Consider the following 15,634-nt stretch of genomic DNA (forward strand, 5'->3'; position numbering starts at 1 on the left):
AGTTGTCAGTTCAAACTTGGAAGTTGTTGTGCGTAGTTGCCACGGTGTACGCGCACAGCTTCGGTTGTTGTTGTTGTTTTTGTGTTTTATGATTTCCCAGATTTTTTCTTCGTTTTTACTAGAGTTGTGAAATTTTTAGTTTTTCCCTCAATTACAAATTCTGCTACCAATTCCTCAATACTAATAAATACTTATAGAGCTGGTATTTATATTCAGTAAATCTTTAACTTTTTCAACAGTCAAAAATACTTTTTATTGTAACAAAATAAGTGCTGATTTACTGCATATTAATAAAAAATATTTTCCTATTATTATAAACGAATTTACAAAACAAAATCTAAAAGATTCTTTTTTTTCATGTTGGTGTAAAAATAGATAATTTCTTATAAGAGATTTCTCATAACATTAAAATCAATTCCATAAATTTTCATTCTTTTATTTTCTTTTAAAAATATTTTTTAATTAGTAATTCGAAAGTATCATTTGATCATAGTTAATTATAAAATATCATAATTGATTAGTTTAAAAAGTATTTTTGACAGCATGTATTTTATTTCCTGTTGTTTAAAATTAAAATACAAGCAGAGGGGTTCCTAACAAAATGGTAATTTACATATCAAATGAAGCAAGGTAATATACCTATTAGAGGAATTATTTTTTGGTCCAAAAAAGATTCACAGATATTAATTTTTTTATATTTTAGATAAGATGCGAGAATTATTAACTTTAGCTGTAGTTTTTAATCTTTATGTTATTTCAAAATGTCAGGTAAAGTAATTTTTTTTCTTAGATGAAAATATAATTCGATTTGTCTGTCGGTTTATTCGTCTGTAAAACAGATCTATAGTATAGATGTATATACAGACAACTACCTCCCTTCTTTTTTCTTTTGTTTCTTCTGTTTCTAAATAATTTTCTGCTACTAGCTGTGTTAATATAAGCGATACCATCGGTTGATTTTCAATGACCTAATAGGAAGGTTGCACAAGACGATTGCGATGGGGAGATACAATTATTTAACTCTTTCTCTCTCTAGTGTTTTACTCTAATGTCTGTAATAAACTGAAAGGGGGGAACGTAGACAGTTTATTTTTTTTTGTGAAGATTCCCTTAGGAAAGCGCATATATTTATTTCTTATGGCACTAAATCTGCTCTATAACTGACATTGTTCGTTTGTCGAATTATAATTTTTTAGTGCTTTGCTTTGTCGTTCCTTTAAACGATAATCGTATGTTATATTTCTGCTTCGACAAAAATGGATTCAATCTCCTAATTGTATTCAATATTTAATAAATCTGACAATTAACAACAATACTTTTTTTTAAGAATTAGTTCACCTACTTTATAATATTCAATATTTGTCTGTTAATTTCTTTTGATAAGTTTAGAATTATTGTTGTGTAGATTAATTTATTTATATAGGTGTATTTTTGCAGGGAGTAAGGGAGGGGACAATGGGCAATTAATTCAATTTAAGAGTTTTTGAAGAAAGGCCATGAAAACCAGAATAATCCCGAAAATATGGTGGAAATTGTAAAGTGATTGTTGATTAAATCTAGAAAACCATAAACTAAGAAAAAAGTTCCAAGAAAAAAAGCAATCATTTGAAAATAAGATTACCAGTATTACAGACTGACATAACCATTCTGTAATTAATTACTAGAAATATCTTCCTGGAACTCGACAGATGACAGGGAAAGTGAAAAGATATTTAGGGGCAAGTGATGTGAACACAAAAAAAAGGGGCAGGCAGGCGTGTAGCTGGATGGGCAAGTATATGACCCGCACGCCTTCGTGCCCCTTTTTATCCTGTTTATTTCCCCCACCTTCCTTCTCCATTTCCCTTTCTCGTCTACTTTTAAAAAGGAGGTGGGGATGAAGGGAGTGAAATATAGTATGGGAGGGGGGCCGTTTATTTATATTTGAAGTACTCTCTGTCTGCAAAACTATACATATTCAAAACTAACATAGCGAGTAACGGCATTCCTTGCACAAGTCCCCAAACTCAGTCAGAAACTGCTAAATTCTTGCACATTCCCTTTAAGCCAGTCCCCAAAGTCTGAGACTCCTAAAGATTGAATATTCGATCCATTGTCCCCTCCCTTACTCCCTGGTATTTTTGTCATCAAAATTTGCTTGGGGGTAGGTAATATACATCTATATATCTGTTGTTCAAACAACTTTGCATTTATAGGTGCTTGATATGAAATTATGCAGAGAAGCTGAATCTCATTTTACCTTTGGTGGGAAGAATTATGTCTATTCAGAATGGGCATCTGATAATGTCGATGTGGTGAGTATTTTATAGTATTATACTTTTTAAAAGCGAAGCTTTTCTATAATTAGGATCGTAACGGATAGATTTTTTCGTTAATTTATGCATGTTAGAAATTTCCTTTCAATTTTATGATGATTCTTGTAGTAGTTAGGTACGATTTAGAAAGCTTAGCAACTCTATAATCGTTACTAGAATGTCTGTACATTTATTTTAAACATGTTGATTTTTAACTTTTTAACAACAATTTTTATGTGATATACTCATCTGTTTGATCTGATTTTTAGAGTACTATTCCTACCACAATAAGGTACAATGTTATAAGCGAAGCATTCCTATTATCATATCCTTAAAATGTCAGCATGTCCATAAACATTATTCTGTATTTAAGAAGTTTTGTAACAAATTTACGTATAATTTTGTCAAAACTTATAAATTCATATTTGTATTTTCACTTCTGACACTTTACAAGCTGTTAATGGTTGTCTCTCATACCGTTTCAGAGCTTCGCTTTTATGGATGTTGTCATCCTTGTTTTAAATATGTGGAAGTTGGTTTGGGCTAGGTGGTTATGCAATAACAAATTAATTGCCCATAATTAGTTTCCCTTAAAGTTGCACCAGTTTACAGAATTTTACTGGATATACTACTTCCAACTAATCAAGGATGTCAAAGCTTTTAGGGGTGGGGAGTAATACAAGTTTTGAATTTTAAATTGGCTCGAAAAACCACCACCCCCCCCCCCTTCTCTATACCTCCTTGTTGTAAGTACATAAAAGGACTACAATCAACAGCTATGCTACATTTCTACAATTACATACTCGTTCTTGTTAATTTAGAAAAAGAAGACACAAACTATAAAGGCAAACATAACCTATACAGCCGTGGTTCATGATTTTGGAAAAGCTGTCGAACATTGCAGGTGATTATTAAAAGCATGTTTTTAATTTTCATATCGATTTCAAACAAGGTATGATGAGATGATTCCTGTAACAATTAGGTACCATTTTGAAAACATAGCAAATTTATAGCTTTGATCAGAGGTCCATACTCATTACTCATAGGTCTATTTAACACATGTTGATTTTTGAAACTGCTTTGTTTACTGTCTGATTTGTCATCCTTGTTTTCTTTGAATTGGAGAGGACATAGACTTAGAGCTAGGGTTACCTAATCCTTATTATTAATCTTTATATCTATGTAAGACTGAGGAAACCTATAAATTCTTAGGGAAGCTTAGGTAATTTATAGGATTTGGAATAAATTTTGATAAATTCCATTATACACCTGAAAATAAATCAATATACTGCGCCCTTTTTATGGTCAAGGCATTTCCCCCAAATATTAATGTCACGCGTCTGATATAGCAGAGATAGAGAGGAAACGAGAAAGAAGGGGTGTGAGGGAAGGTTTTAGAGTAGTTTGTTAATAATATTAATGTCTGAAACTTTATTATGATTTACCTTTATTTTATTTTAGTAAGAGATGTATGGGATTGTTATCCTTAGAAACAGAGGAGGAGTGGAATTTTATCAAGTAAGAAATTCTTAAGATTAGAAAGATTGATTTATGTAGAGAAAAATAGTTTTTTTATGGTGTAGAAGAGCTAGCCCAGCAGGATTAGAGATCCCTGCAGTTGCTAGGAACAAGTTTGTTTAGAAAGGGTTTGGTCGGCCTTTGTTTGGATTATTGGAAGGGATGGCCCTGCAGCGTTATGGCACTGCAGTGCACTGGCCCCCGCAGGAGTTAGGCATAGGAAAGAAAAACTACCTAACTTTTTTTCAATTTATTTTTTTGAAAAATGGAAAGAGTGGGGTCAATGCTTGATAGTCATTCGAGGGAAAGCACCGATTAATTTGATTAAAATGGACACAATACAATCTGTCCCGATTTTGGTTTACTTTTGCGGAACATGATTTCAGTTACGTCATATTTTTCTTTCCCGAAAAAGGGAAGGGGGGAAGAAAATCTCTTCAAAAGAGATGGGGAAAACCCCCTTTTCTCCCATCTCTTTTTTCTTCCCCCTTCCCTTTTTTTCTTTCCCCCTTCCCTTTTTCGGGAAAGAAAAATATGACGTAACTGAAATCATGTTCCGCAAAAGTAATACAAAATCGGGACAGATTGTATTGTGTCATTAAAATGTGACAAGCTTTTTTTCTTGTAGAGAAAAGATGGAGGCAAATGGAATTCCTTTTGTGTGGACTAGTGGTCACAAGTGCGATAAATCTGTAGATCCCAAGTAAGTTTCAAGTAGTAGCGCAGCTATTACAAGATTATGTTAAAAGTTTTTATTTCTCGCATCGTATTATAAACGGCTTTCCTCGGTTATAGCTTAGCCCGTGCAGCTGGGGGCTAAGAAAACTGATTTTAATCTCATGATTGTACATTTTTCAACTCGTAGAAAACTTGTGCTAGACATAGTTTATGGATGAGAACCGGTTCTAATCAACAGGATATTAATCGGTTTCGAATGAACACGAAAAATATATCTTATGTTTTTCCCTGAGTAGCTTTGTAATTGTTCAAGAACAAACATATCGGGTAGAAGCTCGGCCATGACAAGATAAAAATATTCCTTTAAACTTGGTTAAATAACACAAGTGCCAATAATCTTCGGCTCATAAAAAAGTTTAATAATTAATTATTTGCAATAGTAGTGCAATAATAACAAGCTTCTAATATTGGTCTATACAAAAAGTCAAAAATTCTTGTAAAATTTAAAAAGAACAATAAAATTTTTAATGTACGTACAGAACGTGACTACCATCAGATACCCCAACCATATCTTGTACTTTTGAAGGACTGACCTTACCAGAAATAATTTTATATCTATGATTATTTTATTTCATTAACTATCCAAATAATCACGAAACCTTTCTAACAAGTTTTGGCAGAAAACAAAATTTTTGTTTCGGGATTTTTAGATACTTTTGATGAGCCCAGGTTCTACGAAATACCAGAAAAAAAAATTCTTTTACCAGAAAAGTGGTAAAGCTGGTCAACCTGGTAAAATTTACCAGTTTCGTGGTAAATTTTACCAGCAAAAATTTTAGCCAAAAAATTAGTAAAATTTTACCATTTTTTTTGTAAAATTTAACGAAACAAAAAACCCCGTTTTTTGTGTTTTAAATTAAAAACAGCTCTTCATAATCAGTTGTAGTACTTTAAAATAATGACTTCTATACAATGAAGCCTAAATTTAAAATTTTTTTTTTTTTTTTAAATTTTACCACATTTGGAAGTTTTACCAAAAATGTGGTCAATTTTACAACTCTATTTTTCAGGTTAAGTCCGAATTTTCGTTGACGATAGAATTTCAAACAGAGTATATAACATAAAAATACTGAATTTTAAATTATTTTTTTAGCAATTTTTCTAATGTCTAACACAGCTCTAAAAAGATGCATTAATTAATATGCAGCAAAAATGGATTGAAGATAATCTTTTTTTTTCTATGAAGGCCGTACCATCAAAAGCGAAATAATTAAATAAATCATTGTATACTCTTTTAGATTTCGCGAATGTCGCGCTTGTTATTCATAGCGTAAAAAATGTCGAAAAAACGCGGCAATATCTTTTAAGAACCCGGCCGGAAATAGATTCATATATGGTTAACAACTATATATATTTAAATATTTTTTTTTAATATTGAATGCACTATATTTTTTTATATTCTATCGAATATATATTTTATATGTCATTACAAAACTATATTACATTTAATATTAACATTAAAAAAAAAAACATCAATTTAAACTTTCGTAACCCTGTAATTAGGTATTGGCTTCAGAAGTACAGTTCACCACGGTCCACGCTTGAGCTAGCATCACCAGCATGGCTCTGCCTAGGCTTATAATTAGAAAGGCCAGGGTATTATTATTACAGGTATTGTGTCTTTAAAGGGACTGTGAACGTAAATTTTTCTCATCTTAATATCAAATCTTAACATTATCTTATTCATAATATCTCACAGATAGAGCAAAACGCGCTTTTGTTTGCTTAAAAAACAGCTTTTTCCGACGATTTTTATAAGGTACAGGGAAAGGAAGAAATTTTCCGTATTATATAAAATGTCCATTAAATTGATTTTTTGGTATTATCCTCTTAGAAATTTTTTTTTCAATATTGAAAATTTGAGTACCCCCCCCCCCCCCCCCCCCCGACAGCGAACTATGAACTCTGGCCGCAGCGCTCGGCTCCCTAGCCTGCCTAGCCGCAGCGCTCTGCCCCCTTGCCTGCCTAGCCGCAGCGCTCGGCCCACTTGCCTGCCTAGCCGCAGCGCTTGGCTCCCTAGCCTAAAACCTAACCTAACCTAAAATAGTTGTTCGTCGGTATCCGGGGGGGGGAGGGGGGGGTGGGGGACAAAATTGAAAAAAATTGAAAAAAAATTTATAATTATAAAGATGTAATTTTGTTAATAATCATTGGTGATGTGGATCAATTTATCGGGGATTGCCTTATCCCTTTAAATCCTTGAAGTTTTACCCACAAAATTCCGTTTGTCCCACTGTCTTATTTGAGAGCTTTACTCTCATAAACGTTATCATTGTTATTTTGTGGAAGGGAATTATGTTTTTTGTAAACGCGAAGCTTTTCTATAATTAGTGTTGGATGGCCGGTCTGTATGGATGAAACTCATAGCTATTATCATTAATTCAAGCATGTAGGAATTGTCCTATCTATTTCAAACTTGTTACCTACTGATTATTTTGGTCTAGCTAAAAAGTATAAGGTTTCTACTTTTGTCGTATTTTTTTAGTTTCATACTATAGTTTTTGATTATAACAAATTCTTTTATTTAGATTGTAAAGAAACAAGACCTCAGATCAGCATTTGAAACATAGGGGGCAGTTGAAGAAGTAAGTTACAGAAAAGTTTCGCAGCTTATATTTATCTTTGTAGATCTGTATAATAATACAAACAATATTTTGGTTTCTTTACAACAAAATGGCTGGGTGTTGCCACCCCCTTAAAAGTCAAGGCTTGCCTTCACCTTTTCATTACTTGAAAGCTGACACCATTCTAATAAATGTACGGTCTCTGTACCTAGTTTTATTGATATTACTATTTTTAAATTCAATAACATTTCATTATAATGCCAAAAATTTAATGTTTAATAACTTCGACGTTGATAAAAGTATTTTTGTAGGTATTTATTGGTGAAGGTTATGGTTTTATAACTTTATATCATCCCGACGGAGCTGACAAAGCAGTTCAGGTACCATTCTTTTGATACTTTGGGTACCCAGAATATTCCACAAGGGTAGGAGGTATTTTTAAGTTATAGGGAATTGTTTTGATTTATTTTTACCTTATTGTTATTAAACAAACTTCAGGTCTTGAAGTTATTTTCACTTCACTTTATTTTTTAAGGAAATGAACGGTACATTATATGCCGGTGAACGGCTGAGAGTGGAAATATCCCGGGGACGAGGCAGGGGACGTGGAGGCGGTGATAGAGGACGCGGAGGTGATAGGGGGCGCAGTTCTTACAGAGGTAGAGGCCGGGGTGGGGGCGGGGATAGGTATGAAAGACGCAGCCCCCCACGTTACTCTAGGAAAGTTTTTGTTTTAAAAAGTAAAAGTTAGAAAATCTTTAGGTAGGCTTATTTATTAAATGTAACGTTTAAAAGCAATGCATTTTTTGTAATTTCGCCATGGACTGACGTACAGTTTTGTTATAAAGTTGCTGCGCTAATAAAACAGCAGTACCTAAGATAAAAAAATTTAAAATTAATCTTCCAAAATACTTACTAAAAATCATCGAATTTTTTTTTTCAAAATGAAAACATTTAAAAATAACAGAGGTGGCTCTAGAGGAAGGGGAGGTGATAAGGGTGGCTTTAGAGGCAGAGGCCGTGGAGGGGACAGGGGTGGTTTCAGAGGACGTGGTGGCAGAGGGGGTGGTAGATCCCCTCCACCAAGGTAAAATTTTAAATTTTAAGATTAGTTTAGATATTGCTAGCGGCTGCGGCCCTAGCATTTAGGGGCTCTGTATTAAAAAGGATAGATAGGGGACAGAAATATAGTCTAAAACCATTCCGTGTCATATGAGAAGCTTTCCTACCTATAAAGGAGAACTCAATCGGTTTAGTAGTTATCGAAATCTTAAGCTAAAGACAAAGAACCTTTTTACTTTAAACAATTTAGTATATAAACAAAATATATTAGTGTAATTTCCAAATTTGCTAACTTTAAATGCCTACCATCTCTTTTATTGCTTTATTAAAGATTTTCTAAAATTACAATAACTTTCCTACCTAGATATGCTCTTTTTTATTAGTTCTTCCCTTTTCTACCAATCAAAAAATTTTAAAAACCTTTTTTTTAATGAATTTTAACTTTTTAAGTAAATTATTTTTATTTTTTCAGGTATGAGAGGAGAGATGGCTACGGACCCCCCTCACATTACTTCACAAGGGAGGCACACCCCAGGGGCGACTACTCCCCTCCACAACAACGTTACAGAGGCCCCCCACCGCCAATGAGGGATATGTCGCCACGAGGACCCCCCCATGGACCTCCTCCCCCCCACCACAGAGAATATTCCCCGTCACCCAGGAGGGGACCTCCCGGTAGGGGCCCACCACCCAGGGATTACTCACCTGAACCAAGAGGTCGGCCACCCCCAAGGTAAAATCAAATTTATATCAGGGATGTAAAGGGATAAGTCAATGGCCGATAAACTGATGAACATCAACATCGATGATACATAAAATTAGTGGTTAAAAAACGTTTGAACACTCAACTTATTGAAACAATAAATCAAAATTTAATTAACTCCCCAAAGTAGTTACCTAAGCCAATGAATAAGAAAACGTTATAATAAAACTTTTGGGACTGATGAAATTAACAGTTCATTGTCTCCTCTCAATAATGACATAAAGTACCTAGTTTTTTTACCTAATTTGATTTTTAATAGGTATTTTTTAGAATTTTGATGATATATGTTATTTTTAATAGATAACGACATAACATTTACTTATTATAAACTAATCTGAATATTCAAGGTACATGTCACCACCCCCATCCAAAGGGCCACCAGGTGACTATTCTCCAGGACGCAGGGGACCTCCACCCTCCCCGGGTAGACGTGGACCAGGGACCAAGGCTATTCAGGAATGGGTTATTAAATGATTTAAGACGAAGTAAAATATTGTTTAAGTTTAAAAAAAGATTGTACTAAAATAATTTACGTTTCTGTAGACACAACGGGAAACATGGTTCTTATGGGATAGGACAAAAGACGAAGTATTGAAATTAAATCAAGATTTACCTAATAAAAATTAGGTACTCAAAGTTTTTGAGTTGACGAATAAGTAAACTTGTTTCTGAAACTTTGGATACCATTATGATATTTACACCATATTTTACCCTCCCTGCCTGGGGTTTAGGTCTAAATTTATCTAATATTAGTACTTGTTTGGGACAGGGATCTAAAGGGACAAGACAATGGCGGATAAATTGATGTACATCAGCAATGATGATACACAAAATTACCCCTTCTGTGGAGTATAATTAGTTGTTGAAAGCTTTAGACACTTATCTTGATTAATCAACCATTCAAAATTCAATAAAAGTCCCTAGAGTTGTTAAAGCAACAAAGAAGAAAATAAAGCTTTGGGGACTAGTGTAATAAACAGTCCACTTCCTTCCTTCATTTAATCCTCCATAACTTAGGACCCCGCGTTCCACGACTCCATACGCCACGTGAAGCATATAATCAGTAATGCCGAGTACTATGGCCCCAGCCTGTTCTTGTTAGCCACGGATGTTGTTACTGCTTATGTTTTCCAGGTAAGCTTTCCCTTTATTTTTTCTCGTTCTGCGTTTTCAAAGATGTTTAGTTAGATAAGTTTGCTGATTTTTTTGCCACGTGTCAAGATGCCTGTAGGAAATGAATGAGGGGGGAGAGGGGGAGTCGAACCTACACACTTTTATTTTTGCTTTCAAAAGAAAAAATTTAGGTGTGAGAGTAAGGGGGGGGGGGGAGTTCTGACACATTTGCGTAAACAGCGAGTATAGGCTTTATCTTTGGGACGGACGGACGGACGGACAGACATCGTTCTACTTTGTATTATAGATTAGATATTTAGTAGGGAGGGATGGGACATTGGGCTGTAAATTACACTAGCCCCCAAAGTTTTCAAATAACATTTTCTTATTCTTTGGCCTAACAACCTTGGGTACTTTTATTGATTTTTTATTGGTTGGTTCATTAAGTTGAGTGTCCTAACATTTCAATCACTTATTGTAATCTACAGAAGGGGTAACGATGTGTATCATCATTAGAGATGAACATCAATTTATCAGCCATTGTCTTATCCCTTTATATCCCTGTAATTATCTAATTAACTAATGAGCAATTTTATTCCAGGTTGAATATCAGTGATACGAGGTCGAATGGGGCCGGTGCCCAGCAAATCCAGGAGGTTGCGCAACAGTTTTCGGCCAGAGCAGTAGAATCAAGAAAAATATGTTTAAGTGTTGTTTCAATCAATAAAGATAAAAATGAAAACAATTTATTTTTATTTTTGCGATTTATGTACAAGCGATGTTTTTCTATAATTAAGGTCAGTCGTTTTTTACCACTTTCTCGTGATTTTTACCACCCGTTTTTACCACAATTTTTGGTCAATTTTTACCATATTTACCCTATTTCCGGTAAAATTTTACCAATTTAGGGCAAAAATATTACCAGGTGTTGAACAGTTTTACCACTTTTTCGGTAAAATCTTACAGAAATTTGCGGTAAGATTTTACCAAAAAAGTGGTAAAAATTGGTCAAAATCTGGTATAAATTTGCGTCCTAAAATGGTAATATTTTACCGGAAATCTGGTAAAATTTTACCGATAATTGTGGTAAAAATCGCTGGTAAAAAGCGTGAGAAAATACCACAAAAAGTGTTTTTACCACGGTTACGGTAAAATTTTACCACCTTTTAAATCGTATAGGCTGGTAAAATTTTACCATAAAAGTGGTAAAAACTAGGTTTTTTTATGGTATTAATTCTGTCCTGGGAGTATAAATTGGAAAATTAAAATAAAATATATTGAATGTATAAAAATTGTACTGTTTCAAAAGTTAAAAAAATGAGATTTTAGTCTAAATAATCTTCTAAATAAACCTCTTTTATGGGAAGCTATGTGTGATTTTTAGCCTTTAATGATGTTTTTTAAATGCACTTTTTTACTGGGATCTATAAACCCCCCTCCCTTTTTAATATTTGTATACCTAATTATTTTAGATGCTTCACAACGCCTTCTCTTCAACCAAGAATTGTTAAGGTAAGACAGTGTTTTAGACGAAGCCCATTTTGTTCCGAATTTGTATCACTTTTGAATTGTGCGACTCCAGTTACGTCATATTTTTCTTTCCCGAAAAAGGGAAGGGGGAAAGAAAAAAAAGGGAATGGGGGAAGAAAAAAGAGATGAGAGAAAAGGGGGTTTTCCCCATCTCTTTTGAAGAGATTTTCTTCCCCCCTTCCCTTTTTCGGGAAAGAAAAATATGACGTAACTGGAGTCGCACTTTTCAAAAGTGATACAAATTCTGAACAAAATGGGCTTCGTCAGTGTTTTACATTCCATCATCTCTAACTTGAGAGCAAAAACTTAATTTTGATACCCATTTTAAGTATCAACCTAAATGTTTATATTTTTGTTCTCCTTTGCTTGTCAAATTGTCAGTGAGGTAGAGGACTTTCGACTGTATATTATACTTGTGCCCAAAGTTTTATAAGCCCGTTCTCTCATTCGCTTGCTTCAATCTTTGGGTATTGTTATTAAATTTTTACTGGTTGGTTCAAACTAATAGTGTTAACTTTTCAACCAATTATTACTAATATGGTAGTTTTGTTTGTTATTATTGGGGATGTACAACAATTTTTCGTCCATTGTCTCATCTACCAAGATCTAATTATAATTTTTGTTCAGGGATGGTTTTGGTCCGGATCAGGAGCCAAAATTCCAGACACAGACAGGACCCCTCCTGGTTGGTCTACAAATCCCTGGGGAACTACAGGTACAGATACAGATAAGTACAGATACAGAAAGGTAAAAATACAGACAGGTACAGATACAGAGAGGTACAGATACAGAGAGGTACAGATACAGACAGGTATAGATACAGACCTGTACAGATACAGATCGGTACAGATACAGACAGGTAAAGATATAGACAGGTACAGATACAGACAGGTACGGATACAGACAGGTACAGATACAGACAGGTACAAATACAGACAGGTACAGATACATTCAGGTACAGTTACAGACAGGTACAGATACATTCAGGTACAGTTACAGACAGGTACAGATACAGACAGGTACAGATACAGACAGGTACAGATACAGACAGGTACAGATACAGACAGGTAAAGATACGTACAGGTACAAATACAGACAGGTACAGATAGGGACAGGTACAGATACAGACAGGTACAGATACATAGAGGTACATATACAGACAGATACAGACAAGACCCCTCCTGGATGGTCTACAAATCCCTAGGGAACTACAGGTAAAGACAGGTACAGATGCAGACAGGTGTAGATACAGACAGGTACAGATAGAGACAGGTACAGATACAGACCGGTACAGATACAGACAGGACCCCACCAGGATGGTCTACAAGACCCTAGGGAACTACAGGTATTTTTAAAGAAGCAACTAAATCTAAATAAGTTTCAGAATTGGAAATGATCAGGTGCGAGCTTAGGGTTTTAGATATTCACAACCCCCAACCCCCCCTCCACAATTTTTAAAGTGTGTATGAGTATTTTAGCTTAAGGGTGTTGTAATACAGGCAAAATTACAATCATGAGGGTGTAGGTGTAAGTTGTAAATTTAGTGTGGTGTAAAACAGATTAGCCACTTTACTATCAAGAAAAATCTACTGTAGAGAAGTTTGGTAATGGTATGTTTAAGGATATTATTTGGTGCGGAGCGTGATTAAGGGATATCAGCATACTTATTATGAAAATAAGCTCCCCTTCCTGAGATAAACATAAAAGCTTTTTAAAGAGGGTTTTTTTGTCATGTAGAAATGATATTTGCACAATTTTTCAGGAATCTATACTCTTTTGGCCAGACAGAAGGACCCCAACGCGGCTTCTGTGCCTCAGCCAGATAACGCTGAACAAGACCTCCAACTTTTGAAAAAGGAGGTAAAACTAACTTTGTTTTAGCTAGTTAGATGTCAGCTGTAACCAACAACTTAATTAAACCGAGAAAAAAAATACTTTTAAAGGTTTCGTTATTTTGAGCAATTCTGACCGGAGGGCAAAGCTTATTCTGGGTATACCTTATTTCTAGATAGATGTCAGTTTATTAGGGGTTCACGGCTATTTGCAGGGGAATGTGACCCCTCTTTAGATAATAAATATATCCCCGCATTTTTCAAAACAAAATTAAATGAGATGTTTAAAATGTGTAATATTCAATACGGTATCAAAATTAAATCGGGAAAAAATACGAGATTTGCATTTATTTTTTATTCATTTTGAAAAAAGGCAAAATTCAATTCCTTGCACACTTTAAACTTTCCTATTGCATTAGTTAATTGTGCAAAAACAAAAATATGTGCTAATAAACTTTTTCCTTTCGCAAATAAATAAATATTTTATTAATGTAGATCATATAAAACTTGGGCGATAAATAATTAATAAGGTTAAAATTAAATATGATTAAATTATTTTTAAAATACTTTTTGCACAAGCATTAATACTTGACTTCATGACATATCAATTTCTTTGTATTTTCTTGGTGGTCATAGTTTGCATACAATATTAAATGGAAAAAGACATTTTGATCATGGAAAGAAAACGAAGTTGTGGGTTTCGTCGAATTTTTACAGTTGCTTTTTATGGGTTATTTTAGGTTAGGTTAGGTTAAGTAAATGCTAATGATTAATGATTGGGTGGTTAAGAGGTTGGCCCACAGGGTTAGAGCCCCCCGCAGGGGCTAGAAATAAGAGAAAACATACTGTGAAAATACGACAAAACCCGCAACTTCGTTTTCTTACCATGATCCAAAAATTTTTAAAACTGAAAACTTGAGGATTTGCTTAATTATGTTTTTTAATGGATTTAACAGAAAGAAAACTTTAATCTACCTTATAAATCCTTTATAAGCTAAACAAACTCACCCTTTTCTTCATAGTATTTTAGAAACTAAATTTGTCATAATTAAGAGATAGAATTACACAACTATTTAAAGTTATTACGAAACTCACTTAAACTAACCTAATCTAACATTAAGTATTCTATTTATACTGGAGGAACAAAAATCTTTGTTTTGCCAATGACTTCCATGTTTGGAAGAATATTGCTTATTTCGCCATCACCTGGGAGGGCTTTCGAGTAAACCTTGCTTATAACTTCTATGACCATCGCAGGGCTTAATCATGCACGTTACTTAACCTAACCTAACCTAGAATTATATATGATTATCAGGAGGAAAGCTGTCTAGCCCTTGCTAGTGACTTCCATGAACCTGGAACTGTCTGGAATGATATTGCTTGCTATCACGAGAAGGTACAATTTTGTAAATCTCATGAAGGGGGAGGGGTTATTTGACTGCAAATTAAACTGGTATACAAACTTTGGCTAAAAACATTGGGTACTTATATTAAACCTTGATTGGTTGGTACAAACTAGTCTAAACTTTTACCACAAACATTTTATAATAAAGAATGGTTAATTTTGTTTAACATATATGGGGATGATCAACAAATTATCATTATTTTGCTTCGTATTACAGACAGCTTTCTACGGATTTTAAAATGGAAAATTATAAGATTAAAACCAGTTTTGTTTGCCTCAAGGAAAATTTGTGGAAATTTGTGCATGATTATTCATTATGGCTCAGAAACGGTTCTAATCTCGCGGATATTAATCGGTTTTGAAGTCATACTGGAACTATTTTTACTTTTTTCAGCCATGGATCTGTGAGGATAACTTTGACCTGCAGAAGCGTGCTGGATTAATATAAATAGTGCTTTTTTAATATTCAAAAAGTTTAATATAGTCAGTACTGTAAAAAAAGGAATGCAATAGAAAAAAAACAATTTTGCCACAAAGTAGCGTAGCAATTAAAAGGACAACCCCCAAACTGTCCCAGTTTTGAGCAAGACGATTCCTGTGACGTCATATAAAAAGGGAAGGGGGAAGAAAATCTCTTCCCTTTTCTCCCATCTCTTTTGAAGAGATTTTCTTCCCCCCTTCCCTTTTTCTTTCCCGAAACGTATATGACGTAACTGGAATCGTCTTGCTCAAAACTGGGACAGTTTGGGGTTTGTCATAACAAGCTTACAATAGTTTTAATAATAACAGTAAAATAATGAAGACACTAAAATGTA

The 15,634-nt window shown here is 34.1% G+C and overlaps 3 protein-coding genes across 3 annotated transcripts; all 3 read left to right on the forward strand.

The window, feature by feature from the left end:
- Window positions 1–648: 648 nt before the first annotated feature.
- LOC145322543 (uncharacterized) lies at window positions 649–15,416 on the forward strand. Its single transcript, XM_080164642.1, has 10 exons — window positions 649–768; window positions 2,196–2,294; window positions 3,116–3,198; window positions 3,756–3,812; window positions 4,441–4,515; window positions 11,525–11,564; window positions 12,210–12,297; window positions 13,345–13,442; window positions 14,730–14,810; window positions 15,214–15,416. The coding sequence occupies exons 1-10, from the start codon at window positions 709–711 to the stop codon at window positions 15,265–15,267; spliced, it is 735 nt and encodes a 244-aa protein (XP_080020768.1). The 5' UTR covers window positions 649–708; the 3' UTR covers window positions 15,268–15,416.
- LOC145323455 (uncharacterized) lies at window positions 6,111–7,865 on the forward strand. The gene is made up of 3 exons (XM_080165857.1): window positions 6,111–6,161; window positions 7,426–7,494; window positions 7,650–7,865. Exons 1-3 carry the CDS (start codon window positions 6,111–6,113, stop codon window positions 7,863–7,865), a joined length of 336 nt encoding a protein of 111 aa, XP_080021983.1.
- LOC145322542 (uncharacterized) lies at window positions 7,860–10,794 on the forward strand. The gene is made up of 5 exons (XM_080164641.1): window positions 7,860–8,201; window positions 8,649–8,909; window positions 9,287–9,393; window positions 9,955–10,073; window positions 10,654–10,794. Exons 1-5 carry the CDS (start codon window positions 8,059–8,061, stop codon window positions 10,666–10,668), a joined length of 645 nt encoding a protein of 214 aa, XP_080020767.1. The 5' UTR covers window positions 7,860–8,058; the 3' UTR covers window positions 10,669–10,794.
- Window positions 15,417–15,634: the final 218 nt, after the last annotated feature.

The sequence above is a fragment of the Acartia tonsa genome, chromosome 6, assembly GCF_053477335.1.
Source record: "Acartia tonsa isolate MP-2025a chromosome 6, ASM5347733v1, whole genome shotgun sequence".
Taxonomy (NCBI): domain Eukaryota; kingdom Metazoa; phylum Arthropoda; class Copepoda; order Calanoida; family Acartiidae; genus Acartia; species Acartia tonsa.

Excerpts from the sequence above, each read along its gene's own strand:
- LOC145322543 (XM_080164642.1), top strand. The coding sequence starts at position 709 with ATGCGAGAATTATTAACTTTAGCTGTAGTTTTTAATCTTTATGTTATT. Across the intron at positions 2,295-3,115 it reads CATCTGATAATGTCGATGTG|AAAAAGAAGACACAAACTAT; the intron begins GTGAGTATTTTA and ends TTGTTAATTTAG. Across the intron at positions 3,813-4,440 it reads GAGGAGTGGAATTTTATCAA|AGAAAAGATGGAGGCAAATG; the intron begins GTAAGAAATTCT and ends TTTTTCTTGTAG.
- LOC145323455 (XM_080165857.1), top strand. The coding sequence starts at position 6,111 with ATGGCTCTGCCTAGGCTTATAATTAGAAAGGCCAGGGTATTATTATTA. Across the intron at positions 6,162-7,425 it reads CCAGGGTATTATTATTACAG|GTATTTATTGGTGAAGGTTA; the intron begins GTATTGTGTCTT and ends GTATTTTTGTAG. Across the intron at positions 7,495-7,649 it reads GAGCTGACAAAGCAGTTCAG|GAAATGAACGGTACATTATA; the intron begins GTACCATTCTTT and ends TTATTTTTTAAG.
- LOC145322542 (XM_080164641.1), top strand. The coding sequence starts at position 8,059 with ATGAAAACATTTAAAAATAACAGAGGTGGCTCTAGAGGAAGGGGAGGT. Across the intron at positions 8,202-8,648 it reads GGTAGATCCCCTCCACCAAG|GTATGAGAGGAGAGATGGCT; the intron begins GTAAAATTTTAA and ends TTATTTTTTCAG. Across the intron at positions 8,910-9,286 it reads AGAGGTCGGCCACCCCCAAG|GTACATGTCACCACCCCCAT; the intron begins GTAAAATCAAAT and ends TGAATATTCAAG.